Source organism: Phaenicophaeus curvirostris, chromosome 1, assembly GCF_032191515.1.
Source record: "Phaenicophaeus curvirostris isolate KB17595 chromosome 1, BPBGC_Pcur_1.0, whole genome shotgun sequence".
NCBI classification, from domain to species: Eukaryota; Metazoa; Chordata; class Aves; order Cuculiformes; family Cuculidae; genus Phaenicophaeus; species Phaenicophaeus curvirostris.
The window spans coordinates 205,667,128-205,681,419 of NC_091392.1; the positions used below are offsets into that span (position 1 = coordinate 205,667,128).

General features: G+C 42.3%; 1 protein-coding gene across 2 annotated transcripts in view; it reads right to left on the bottom strand.

The window, feature by feature from the left end:
* The window catches only part of DYNC2H1 (dynein cytoplasmic 2 heavy chain 1), a 155,241-nt gene that overhangs the window by 25,819 nt on the left and 115,130 nt on the right, over positions 1-14,292 (bottom strand). For both annotated transcript variants that reach the window (XM_069883447.1, XM_069883446.1), the window contains one exon: positions 8,176-8,292. In XM_069883447.1, coding sequence (XP_069739548.1) covers positions 8,176-8,292 — 117 coding nt within the window. The remainder of the gene's footprint in view (positions 1-8,175; positions 8,293-14,292) is intronic.

A 14,292-nucleotide genomic window follows, 5' to 3' on the forward strand; every position in this document is an offset into this window, starting at 1 on the left:
GACAAGAGGGAATGGCCTCAAGCTCCGCCAGGGGAAGTTCAGATTTGACATTAGGAAAAAATGTTTCACTGAAAGGGTTCTTCTTTAAGAAGGAAGAGCTGGAAGCTGTCGTAGGGCAAGGGGCCTATGATGTTGTTGCCATCACGGAAACGTGGTGGGACGACTCATATAACTGGAGTACGACTATGGTGGGGTATAAGCTTTTCAGGCGGGACAGGAAGGGTAGGAGAGGAGGTGGGGTAGCCCTCTTTGTAAGGGAGGACTTGGACATCACTGAGATGGATTGTGGAGATGAGGAGGTTGAGTGCCTGTGGGTCAAAATCAGAGGAGCCCACCAGAAGGTAGATTTTGTGATGGGAGTCTGTTACAGACCACCCAACCAAGGAGAAGCAGCTGATGAGCTCTTCTATAAACAGCTGGGGTTAATCTCTAGATCGATGCCTCTCGTTCTGGTGGGAGACTTCAATCTGCCTGATATCTGCTGGGTGTACAACACAGCAGAAAGGAAGCAGTCTAGGAGGTTCCTGGAGTGCGTGGGAGATAACTTCCTTGCACAGTTGGTGAATGAACCAACCAGGGAAGGTGCCCTCCTGGACCTCCTGTTGGTGAACAGAGAAGGCCTTGTAGGGGATGTGGCGGTAGGTGGACGCCTAGGACTAAGCGACCATGAGATTATAAAATTTTCTGTTCTAGGTGAAGTGAAGAGGGTGGTTAGCAAGACGGTAACATTAAATTTCCAGAGGGCTGACTTTGATCTCTTCAGCAGGCTGGTTGGTGAAGTCTCATGGGAGACAGTACTCAAGGGCAAGGGAGCCCAGGAGGGCTGGGAGCTCTTCAAAGGGGTGGTCCTAGCAGCTCAGGAGAAAGCCATCCCCGTGGTCCGGAAAAAAAGCCGGCAGGGGAGAAAGCCAGCTTGGTTGAATAGAGAGATCTTGAGGGATATCAAGAAGAAAAGAAATGTTTATGGCCTCTGGAAGAAGGGACAGGCCTCTTGGGTGGACTACAGGAGGGAAGTGAGATTGTGTAGGGAAAAAATCAGAAGGGCTAAGGCTCAGCTAGAAATTGGATTGGCCAAGTCAGTGAAAGATAACAAAAAATCTTTCTACAAATATATAAATAATAAAAGGCGGACTAGGGAGACCATACAGTCCCTATTGGACACAGAAGGGACAACAGTAACAGGGGATGAGGAAAAGGCTGAGGTACTTAATGCCTTCTTTGCCTCAGTCTTTAGTCGTAAGGAGGGTCGTTCCGCCTGTGTACAAACCCAGGAGCTAGAGGAGCAAAATGAGGCTCCCATGATCCAAGAGGAGGTGGTCAGAGCCTTGCTAGCCCGACTGGACAGTCACAAGTCTATGGGGCCGGACGGGATTCACCCTAGGGTACTGAAGGAGCTGGCGGATGTGCTGGCCAAACCCCTTTCCATCATCTTCCAACAGTCCTGGAAGACTGGGGAAGTCCCACTGGACTGGAGGCTGGCTGATGTTGTGCCCATCTACAAAAAGGGCCGCAGGGAGGACCCAGGAAACTACAGGCCTGTCAGTCTGACCTCAGTGCCAGGGAAAGTCATGGAACAGGTGATCTTGAGTGCTATCATGAAGCACATGCAAGAGAACCGGGTGATCAGGCCCAGTCAACATGGGTTCACTAAAGGCAGGTCTTGCCAGACTAACCTGATCGCCTTCTATGACAAAGTGACCCGGCTACTGGATGAGGGAAAGGCTGTGGATGTGGTCTTCCTGGACTTCAGCAAAGCCTTTGACACAGTTTCTCACAGCATTCTGCTTGAGAAACTGTCAGCCTCTGGGCTGGACAGGCGCACACTCTCCTGGGTGGAAAACTGGTTGGATGGCCGGGCCCAGAGAGTGGTGGTAAATGGTGTGAAATCCAGCTGGAGGCCAGTGACAAGTGGGGTTCCCCAGGGCTCAGTGCTGGGTCCAGCCCTGTTCAATGTCTTCATCAATGACCTGGATGAAGGCATCGAATGCACCCTTAGCAAGTTTGCGGATGACACTAAGCTGGGTGGAAGTGTCGATCTGCTGGAGGGTCGGGAGGCTCTGCAAAGGGATCTGAACAGGCTGGACCGCTGGGCAGAGTCCAATGGCATGAGGTTTAACAAGGCCAAATGCCGGGTCCTGCACTTGGGGCACAACAACCCTATGCAGTGCTACAGACTAGGAGAAGTCTGTCTAGAAAGCTGCCTGGAGGAGAGGGACCTGGGGGTGTTGGTTGACAGCCGACTGAATATGAGCCAGCAGTGTGCCCAGGTGGCCAAGAAGGCCAATGGCATCTTGGCTTGTATCAGAAACGGCGTGACCAGCAGGTCCAGGGAGGTTATCCTCCCTCTGTACTCGGCACTGGTGAGACCGCTCCTCGAATACTGTGTTCAGTTCTGGGCCCCTCACCACAAGAAGGATGTTGAGGCTCTGGAGAGAGTACAGAGAAGAGCAACAAAGCTGGTGAAAGGGCTGGAGAACAGGCCTTATGAGGAGCGGCTGAGAGAGCTGGGGTTGTTTAGCCTGGAGAAGAGGAGGCTGAGGGGTGACCTCATTGCTCTCTACAACTACCTGAAAGGACGTTGTAGAGAGGAGGGTGCTGGCCTCTTCTCCCAAGTGACAGGGGACAGGACAAGAGGGAATGGCCTCAAGCTCCGACAGGGGAGGTTTAGGCTAGACGTTAGGAAAAAATTCTTTACAGAAAGGGTCATTGGGCACTGGAACAGGCTGCCCAGGGAGGTGGTTGAGTCACCTTCCCTGGAGGTGTTTAAGGCACGGGTGGACGAGGTGCTGAGGGATATGGTTTAGTGTTTGGTAGGAACGGTTGGACTCGGTGATCCGGTGGGTCTCTTCCAACCTGGTTATTCTGTGATTCTGTGATTCTGTGATTCTCAGGCACTGGCAGAGGCTGCCCAGGGAGGTGGTTGAGTTTCCATCCCTGAAGGTATGTAAAATATGGGTAGATGAGGTACTTAAGGCTATGGTTTAGTGGCAGATAGGGATGGCTGGACTCTAAGATCTCAGAGGTCTTTCCCAACCTGGTGATTCTATGATTCTGAAGAATCTTCATTTAGCAGTATCACTGCTTTTAGTGTTTCTGTTAATTTGTAAATATAAAAAGCAGTAGTGTACTTAGCATAACAATACAATCAGTCATAGAATCATAGAATCACGAGGTTGGAAAAGATCCACTGGATCATCGAGTCCAACCACTCCCATCAATCACTAAACCATGCCCCTCAGCACCTCAACCACCCGTCCCTTAAACCCCTCCAGGGAAGGTGACTCAACCCCCTCCCTGGGCAGCCTGTTCCAGTGCCCAATGACCCTTTCCATGAAAAATTTTTCCCTACTGTCCAGCCTGAACCTCCCCTGGCGGAGCTTGACAAATGGAATGGGTTGGGTTTGGAGGGATCTCTCAAAGCCCATTCAGTCCCAGCGCCTCCCACTGGATCAGAGGCTCCAAGCCCCACCCAACCTGGCCTTGAACACCTCCAGGGATGGGGCAGCCACCACTGCTCTGGGCAACCTGGGCCAGGGCCTCCCCACCCTCACAGCAAAACATTTCTCCCTAAAATCTCAACCTCCCCTCTTGCAGCTCAAAACTGCTCCTCCTTGACCTTTCCCTGCCCTCCCCGATTCAGAGCCCCTCCCCAGGTTTCCTGGAGCCCCGTTCCAGCACTGGAAGCTGCTCCAAGGTCTCTTGCCCAGGCTGAACAACCCCAGCCCTAAACAAGATACAGCTCTTGCTTTGATAAGACTAGTTCAATGTGGAAACAAATTAAATGCAAATAAATAATAAATAAATATAATATTATGTGTAAATCCTGAATGACTCAGACTCTAAGACTGCCGCTCTCACACTGATACTTTCATTACTTACTTTCATTCCATTACAGCCACTACAAATTCAAATTTATTCAGTATTTTCAAGAGATGGTATCATTTTGCAAATCTTAACTCACATGCAGCTTATTACACAAATACATTTTAGCACGCGTTCTGAAACTGCCAGGCTGACACATGACAAGATTCTGCACTGAATTCCGGTTGCGGAATTTAAACCTTTATTGAAAAATTCTGCAAGGGAAAAATGCAAAAAGAAAACTCCACCCTTTGGGGAAAGAATTCCTTTGCTATATCAATTTCCAGTAATTTATTAAAGATAAAATCAGATCTTACTTTCTCTGAAGTATCTCTTCCTGAAATAACAAGTCATTTTGGCTTTTTTTTCAGATTAAATACAGGTTTGAATTGCCAAATGGCATCTTGCGTTCCAGAACATACAGGCTGTCTGTCTCCATTCCTAGCAATGTAAGCTTGCCAGAAGGTTCACCTGTTTTTCATTTCAAGTTCATATTGCACCCAGTTAGCAAGCAAAAATATAGACTCATGGAATCATAGAATGGTTTGGGTTGGAAAGACCTTAAAGATCATCCAGTTCCAGCTCCTCTGCCATGGGCAGGGACACCTCCCACCAGACCAGGCTGCCCAAGGCCCCATCCAACCTGGCCTTCAACACCTCCAGGGATGGGGCAGCCATAACTTCCCTGGGCAACCTGTGCCAGGGCCTCACCACCACCCTCATGGTGAAGAAATTCCTCCTTATTTCTAGTCTAAGAAACAAGCAAAGTAAAAGAAAAATACGATACTTCGTTTTATGGCTGACAGAGAAATAAAAGCTAAGTTCTTGACTCCCACATCATTAAAAGGTAATAGAGCAAAGTTACTCACTGTTCAAAGTGTAAGAAACACAGTATTTAGAAACTTTGTGCTTTGTATTTTGTCTTTGTATGCATCCTGCAATCACAGCACTAGCTTCACCTCAGTTTTTCTGAGGCTGTAGTTTGCTGAGTGTATATGAAACGTAACGTAAAACCAGCACAAGCTAGATGATGATTTCTTATTTTAGTATTTAATTGCACAAAAAAGAAGAACAAAGACATTGCAATTTGTAAGCTTTTCTCAGTCTTTCATATATATAGTATTAACACTCAAAAAACTAACTGAAAGAGACACCTGTAATTTCTTCAACGCTGCCCTTTACATAACAGGCTCCTAAGAACTGCATATTCATTTCATCATTCTTTCTATGCTTTCACCTGAGAACTTGTTAAAACAGCCCATCTGTCATTTTTATAGGAAAATTAAACAGGAACACCAATATCAGCTTATACATTTAACATTCTATTACATTCCCTTAAAATCCATTATATATATAACTCACATCAGCTTTAAAAATATCCTTATGACCTGCTTGGGAATTAAGATGACGAACTGCTGAAGTACTGAGTGCTTTTCCTAATCGTGAGAAACTGAACACAGTTTCTAATCTTTAACATTAAATACCACGTTATTCTACTGATACTTAATTAGGTGTATTTTGAGACTTGGATCATTTTCCCTCTTTCACCTCTGTACTTGTTACTATCTCAGTACAATATAAGACTTCACATACTCTCACCTATGATACTTCAGAGCTTTTCTTCATTACCTTACAAAACTCAAGCTTTTTGAAACTCCAATATGATCTGAAAACCCACCCCTCAGAAATATAACCAATACAATGAAAATAAACTCATATACTTTCTCTAGTTCTGCATTTGATTAAAAATTCAATTTTGGTGGTGGCTGTGGGTTTTAGAAACCTTCACTGGCCTTTTGATGTACCTATTCTGCCTCCTTCCTCAACTCTCTCCACCTATTCTTTTAGACATCAGCTTCTCACTGTATATTAAACAAATTTTTCATTGTTGAAAATACAAGAAAGAATGATCCGACAGTTCTGTTTTACTGATTTCCCTTAGTGCAAAAAGACACTGTTGTTTTGTTAAAACTGAGGTTCCTAATGTTAGAAGAGCAACAACCTATTAATTTTCAAAACTACTCTTAAAATTGACTTGCATAATTTTACAATTTTATGAAAATAATTATTAATAGTTAGCTTTAAATCTACAAACAACAAAAGGCAGAGCACATCACGCTTTTTAAGGCAGAATACATTATCAGCATTTATGATCACATATTCAGCAAAGTCATAGAATCATAGAATCATAGAATAACCAGGTTGGAAGAGACCCACCGAATCATCGAGTCCAACCATTCCTATCAAACACTAAACCATGCCCCTTAGCACCTCGTCCACCCGTGCCTTAAACACCTCCAGGGAAGGTGACTCAACCACCTCCCTGGGCAGCCTGTTCCAGTGCCCAATGACCCTTTCTGTGAAGAATTTTTTCCTAATGTCCAGCCTAAACCTCCCCTGGTGGAGCCTGAGGCCATAGAATGATTAGGTCAGAAAAGACCTCTGAGATCATTAGCTCCAACCACACCTGTCTACCACTAAATCGTGTCTTCAAGCACTTCATCTACATGCTTTTTAAACACCTCCAGGGATGGTAACTCAACCACTTCCCTGGGAAGCCTGTTCCAGTACTTGATAACCCTTTCTATGAAGAAATTTTTCCTAATGTACAATCTAAATTTCCCCTGGAAGTTTAGCCTGGAGAAGAGGAGGCTTAAGGGAGTCCTTATTGCTCCCTACAGCCACCTGAAAGGAGGTTGCAGAGAGGTAGGAGTTGGTCTTTTCAACCAGGTGACAAGCAATAGGACGAGAGGGAATGGTGTCAAGTCTTTCATGCAAGCTTATACCGTGCATCTGAGTATCTGTATGGTTTTTTTTAACTTAATGACAGGTTCACGAGACTTTAATTTAATTGATTAGTCTTAAGTTGTTACTAAATCACGCTGAATGACACCGCGGAAGCAGTTTTAGGAATAGTCATTATAAAGGGCAAGAATTAAAATGTATGTTTTCAAATGAAGCTAATAGAGATTAGAGAATTTCTTCACCATGAGAGCGGTGAGACACTGGCACAGGTTGTCCAGGAAAGTTGTGGCTGCCCCATCCCTGGAGGTGTTCAAGGCCAGGTTGGATGGGGCCTTGGGCAGCCTGATCTAGTGAGATGTCCCTGTTCATGGCAGGGGGGTTGGAACGAGATGATCTTTAAGGTCCCTTCCAATCCTAGCTGTTCTATGATTCTACGCCCTTGCCACGGGGTATTCTGATTGTATACGTATACCGACATATATCAGTTCCATCTGAGCCCTTGCAAGACAGGTTTGCAGGCCTAAAGGTACATTTAACTCTGGCCAGTAAGATATAATGGAAGGTGTCGCATTGATATACACTGATTTTTTCTTACAGGATCACAGACCTGGTTAACAGCAGTTCATGTTCAGAGGCCACGGATCTCAATATGAAATTATTTAGTAACAAAAGATGATGTATCATACACTTACCATGGATTTAAGGAGAATTTAATGAGAGATTTTCAAAATCCAATTCCAAATTCTAATGTGCACCCCTTATCACTTCTTTGTATGCAGTTATTTGAGTAAGGAAAATGTTTTTCTAATTCCAGTGTTGTTTTCTACAAGACTTACCACAGAGGAGAAAAGTAATGGCTAAATAGGTAGGCTCTTAGCACAATGTGAGTGGGATCCTTCCCAAGTATGCACAATATCAGCATTTCAAACAGAATTTGCTCCTCTGGAGCTGTTGGACTGGGCCCAGAGGAGGGCTACAAAGATGATCAGAGGGCTGGAGCACCTCCCATACAAGGACAAAGGGACATTTAAGATCCCTTTCAACCCAAACTATTCTATGATTCTACAATTCTATATCACAGCTGAATGGTCACCCACAACAATAATTCAACAGAAATAATCTAATATGGAATATTAGATATTGCAAACATTGTAGGAAGGATTTTAATGAACTTCAATTTAAAGCAATTCCTATATTTTGATATCATTTCAATATTATACAGGAAAATATTTAATATTTAAAATCATTAAACATTGCCAAAAATATTAGAGAAATGAAGAGACTAAATTCAACTCCAAAACATATCAGTGTTCTTCTTGGAAACACATACAGGATGTTAATCTTGTGTTGTGAGCGTGCTCCATGTCCAGCAAAAAGTGATAGCCTGTTACCTCACACACAGACTTTCTAGTTAATTACATAGATGTAACATTGCACTTCCCACCTCAAATGCATTTCATTCACTTTTTCACTTCTTATCTTTCAATATTCAAATAATTCCTTAGACCTTACTTTTAATGTAGGAACCGGGGGAAAAAAAATGTCTTTTCAAATTATCTGCTTTCCTACCTGATTAAGTTTCTTCCAAAGGTTGAGAACAGGAGAAAGCTCAGTAGACCATATTTCTCTGTCAAATTTGCAGCCAGCAGTTACTGACCTGCTCAGGATCCGAAGCTGTGAAATGACCTGAGTGATAAGAATACAAATGCAAGTCTTGAAATGCAAAGAAGGATAAACGTCTTTTAGTACAAAAATGTGATAGCAAATACTCTCCAATTAAACTATGGTATATCATTTCCTGCATACTCAGTTACTAGTCAGGATCTATTCACAACACAAACAATATTTATATCTAAACATAGAACATATTTAGGCCCCATTCATATTAAGCCCAAACCAAACAAATAAATAAACCCTTATTTATCTTATCAGGCTCACTGTGTTTCTTCAACTATAATTTAAAAACTAATGAGGCGTATAATTAATTAAAAAGCTTCTTTCCCACAAAAGCTACAGACAAAACTCGAGCTCTGCCTTTAAACAGGCTCCATCTGTAATTAAGAAAAGAGAAACAAAAAATCAGAGTATGTCACTAAATACATACAACACCTATCACACATCAAAACTCCAAGACAGTTATAATTAATTCATTCTGATTTCCCACAGATCTCTTACTTACCTAGATATTTATTCTACCTCAAATTTTTAAATGCATGTTTATTAGCTGAAAGCAACCAAGCAATTAAAAGAATAACTGCAAAATTTCCAGAAAGAAGGGGAGATTCCAGCTTACTGGGTCAAACTGTCTATTGTTCTTGGCAATGCTGGTAATTCCAAACTGATCAAATACACATATAAATTTATAAAGAAACAACACGGAGACTTCTGAACTCTAATTGTTAGACAGAACGAGGCAGGAAGCCAAGATGTTTCTGCTCGGTTGTGACTTATTTTCTATTCTTGACAGATGTGCAATGATGTGATGTTTTATTTTCTTTTATTTACCATTTTATTTGGCTGAAGAAAAGAGAAAGCTAGCCAGCCACTCTTCTCCAAGCCTGTAGCACTGCACAGGGTTGTTGTGTCCCAAGTGCAGGACTCGGCACTTGGCCTTGTTGAACTTCATCCTGTTGGTCTCAGCCCTTCAACCCAACCTGTTCAGACCTCTTCTAAAGCCTCCTTACCCACAGCAGATCAACGCTTCCTCTCAGCTTAGTGTCACCCATCGAATTACTACGGATACACTCAATCACTTCATCCAGATCATTAATAAAGATACTGAACAGAATTGGACCCAGCACTGAGCCCTGAAGACATCACTTGTGACAAGCCCCCAACTGGATTTAACTCCATTTACCATGCCTAAAGCTTTAAGAAGTCCAACCATCACAGGCTTTCGCCTTCATGGTAGACTTCAATCAACCCAGTATGTGCCATGAGGGCAACATGACATGGTTCGTTGAAGAAAATTTCTTTATGCAAGCAATCAAGTAGCCAAACAGGGAGGTTGTTCTACTGAAGCTATTGCTAATAAACAATGAAGAACTGGTAGAAGATGTAAAGGTTGAGGGCAGCCTTGGCTATACCAAGCATGAGATTGTGGAGTTTAAAATCCTGAGAGAGGAAGGCAAACAGTAGAATCACAACGCTGGACCTCAGCAGGGCAGATTTTAGCTTAGTTAGGATCTTCTTGGCAGGATTCAACAGGCAACTGCCTTCGAGGGCAAAGGCGGCCAGGAAAGTTGGTTAATCTTCAAGAACAAATTCCTCAAACACAAGAACAGTCCTTTCTGATGTGCAGGAAGCAAGCATGAAAAGCAAATCAAAGATCAAGCATGGCAGAAGATCAACATAGATGAAAAGGGAGCTGGTGATCTCAAAGGTAAAAGGTAGTCCACACAAGAAGGGAGCAGGGATGGACAACCCAGCAGGGATATACAGTCAATCGTGTTAAGATGAGAAAATACAAGCAACAGCTCAGTATGGCTTCCATTATGCATAATACCATTTCGCCTTCTCATTCTCATAACTTAATTTTAAATGTTAATAATTCTTTTTGTGCTCCAGCTATTGTGTATAGAAGAAAAGATCCTTGTTTAAATTAGCAAAAAAAATTATTTTCTCTGCTGAATGTTTTGATCATGGTATCTTTAACACCCCTGTTATTCTGCAAATGTTCTGACAAGCAGCACAGACAGTAAACACACATTTGTGCCTTGCAGATATCACTCGTTTGGCTATAGTTCTGGCTCTTCTAATTTGGTTTTGGATAGCTGCCTGCCATCATTTGCAAAGAAATAAAACATTTATATCAAATATACTTGAACTGGTAATTCAGTCTGAAGTACCTCACATAAACTTGCATATTTATACTATAAAGCCGCAAAAAGTTTCTGTGATTGCTTTGTGAATATGAGGGATTGAAAATATTATGTATTGTATTCTATTTTCAAATGTCTTCATAGGTATAAACACTTAGCTTCACACAGCTGAGATAAATTTGAGAAGCAGGGAGTGCAAGATCAAGTAATTCAAGCATTTTTTAGCTCGAGTGTTTAAGGTTAGCTATTTCTAATTTTCTGATTATAGAATTTCTCAATGTAATTTAAATAGGAAATACACTGTCTATCCAATATTTCCAATCTTTTTCTTCAGTACACCTATATCTGTTCCAATTTTGTAGCCTAAAAATATTGGGATGTGATTATAAAATGCCAAGCATTAAAATTAAATGTAATGAATAAAAAAGAAATCTAGCTTTAAATCTCAGTGTTCTGGAATACTGTAGCATCTTTATCAAATGTTGATGGAAATCTTGCTTCTCTGACTGCACTATATATATGTTACCATCAGGTCAACAGTACCTGAATGGGGCCTCCAGTACCTGAAGGGTCTCCAAGAAAGCTGGGGAGGGACTGCTAACAAAGGCTTGGAGTGATACGACGAGGGGCAATGGGTATGATTCTATGATTTCAAATAATTTGAAGAGGGGAAAAAAAATCTACCACAAAGCAGAAAAACAGCAGCAACACAGAAAATGTAAGATGGATGGAAAGAAAGGTAATCAAAACACAAAAGCAATCAGCAATAATGTTTAGAGAGGGATGAGAAGATTATTCAGAACCATGAGTCTTTCTAGAAGCTGCCTGGCTTAAGTAAGGTCAACTAATCATAAAAGGATTTAAACAAAAAAATTCAGTAGAGTGATATACTTGGGAAAGGTGCATCTAATAACTTCGCAAAGCATAGAGGAGCTGCTACTGAATATCTTCTCCATTCTTAGTGGGAAATTTATAAACTGAATGGGGGTTTTTGTGTTGTCAGCACAGAAAAATATAAATTGCATACATTAATAAAGGTAGAACAGCAAAACTTAGAAGTCAATATATTTACCTAGCTGTTAAATTAATTGTGCATCTCAGCTTTTGCACATTTTATGGGTTTCTGTGGATATAAGTCGCTACAGTATTGACCAACACATTATGGTAAAACACCCACATGTTTAGAGAAACTGAGAGAGATAATGAACAGAGTGGAAAGCAATAAAGACAAGGAATGTTCCCACATGGCTTCATACGGAACTACTAGAAAGTAATATTTGACTTGAAAATTAAAAAAAAATACACGCAAAAATAAAAACAAATAAATGTCAAGATTTTGACATTTCTGTCCCTGGAATTAAATTAAAAACAGATACCTAGGAACACAAAACCTATTTCTGTTCTTTACTTATGCACAACATGAAGAAAAAGTCTTGTCTTTTTTAAGTCACAGCTACTCACAAATACAATAGATCATAAAATAGTTTGGGTTGGAAGGGACCTTAAAGATTATCCATCTCCAACTTCCCTGGGCAACTTATGCCAGTGCCTCACCACTCTCATTGTGAAGAAATTCCTTCTTATGTCTGGTCTAAATCTGTCTCTCTCCAGTTTATATCCATGCCCCCTCTTCCTATCTCTACAAGCCTTTGTGAAAAGTCCCTCCCCATATATAAGATCTAAGCTTGGGTTTATTATATACGCTTTTTATTTATCATAAGTCATACAAGGCCAGGTTGGATGGGGCCTTGGGCAGCCTGATCCAGTGGGACATGTCCCTGCCCATGGCAGAGGGGTTGGAATTAGATGATCCTTAAGGTCCCTTCCAACCCAAACTATACTATGATTCTGTGAGTCATAAAACAAAATCAAGTTTTAAGTAAGAGTATTACGATTTGAAAAAGAGGAAAGTAATAAAGTCAAAAATACATTGTGAAATTCTGTATCACTGAATTGAAAAAAAAAATCTAGGATCAATCATTTCTGAACTAAATATGATTACTGTTCTAAGAATACAAAGCAGAGAACATTTGCTAGTCATATAACTGCTCCTTTATCAACACTATAGGACAGTTTAAAAGATTTTTATTTTTGTTCAAAAAGTAACAAACTCTTCTCAGTAAATTTACAGACGGTGCTAAAGCAGGTGCTCTACTGCCATCTACCAGTTTAAAAAGGATGTAGTCGTAACACATAAACCACTTCTATGTTTCACGTCTCTGAACAACACAATATATCCCCTTCCACAGCTGTTCAAGGAGGTATTTCTGGTTTTATAAAGACTTCACAGTCCAAACTAAAATACAAAGTTAGAATCATAGAATCACCAGGTTGGAAGAGACCCACCGGATCATTGAGTCCAACCATTCCTATCAAACACTAAACCATGCCCCTTAGCACCTCGTCCACCCATGCCTTAAACACCTCCAGGGAAGGTGACTCAACCACCTCCCTGGGCAGCCTGTTCCAGTGCCCAATGACCCTTTCTGGGAAAATTCTTTCCTAATGTCAGCCTAAACCTCCCCTGGCGGAGCTTGAGGCCATTCCCTCTTGTCCTGTCCCCCGTCACTTGGGAGAAGAGGCCAGCACCCTCCTCTCCACAACCTCCTTTCAGGTAGCTGTAGAGAGCAATGAGGTCTCCCCTCAGCCTCCTCTTCTCCAGGCTAAACAACCCCAGCTCTCTCAGCCGCTCCTCATAAGGCCTGTTCTCCAGCCCCTTCACCAGCTTCGTTGCTCTTCTCTGGACTCGTTCCAGAGCCTCAACATCCTTCTTGTGCTGAGGGGCCCAGAACTGAACACAGGATTCGAGGAGCGGTCTCACTAGTGCCGAGTACAGAGGGAGAAGAACCTCCCTGGACCTGCTGGTCACTCCGTTTCTGATACAAGCCAAGGTGCCATTGGCCTTCTTGGCCACCTGGGCCACTGCTGGCTCATTTTCAGCCAGCTGTCAAACAACACCCCCAAGTCCCTCTCCTCCAAGCAGCTCTCCAGCCAGACTTCTCCTAGTCTGTAGCACTGGACAGGGTTGTTGTGCCCCAAGTGCAGCCTGTTCAGATCCCTTTGCAGAGCCTCCCGACCCTCCAGCAGATCGACACTTCCACCCAGCTTAGTGTCGTCTGCAAACTTGCTAAGGGTGCCCTCAATGCCTTCATCCAGGTCATTGATAAAGACATTGAACAGGGCTGGACCCAGCACTGAGCCCTGGGGAACCCCACTTGTGGGGAACACCTCCAGGGATGGGGCAGCCACAACTTCCCTGGGCAACCTGGGCCAGTGTCTCACCACCTTCAGTGTGAAGAATTTCTTCCTGATGGAAGTTATGGCAATTTCCTTTCACCTCTTAAATGGTGATTAAAGTGTTCATTATACAATTTTTAGAAATGCCGTTGACATTATTACAGAGCTTCATCCCAAGTTCAATGGAAAGAAATTGGATGCCACTTATTTTGAAGTTAAAAGTAATCAAAGCTCAGTATTTTTAATTGGTATATAAAATCTACAATTAAACAAATTTAAAGCATTTCATTGAAAAATTGTTAAGAAGCTACAGCCTGTGGATTCCTCAGCAATCTGGAGCTCAAAGGATTGTTTTACATTCGTGGTGCCCTTAAACACTTTGAAGATGTGCTGGGTTGACCCTGGCTGGATACCAGGTGCCAGCATTTGCTCCATAACTCCTCAGTAGGGCAGACAGGGGAGAAAATATAACAGAAAACTCATGGGTTTAGATAAGGACAGAGAGATCACTCAGCATTTACCATCATGGGCAAACCAGACTCGATATCAGGAAATTAATTTAATTTACTTTCAATCTTGTTGTTTCAGTCTGTAAAAATTCTGTTTATCACACATGATAAATGTTATT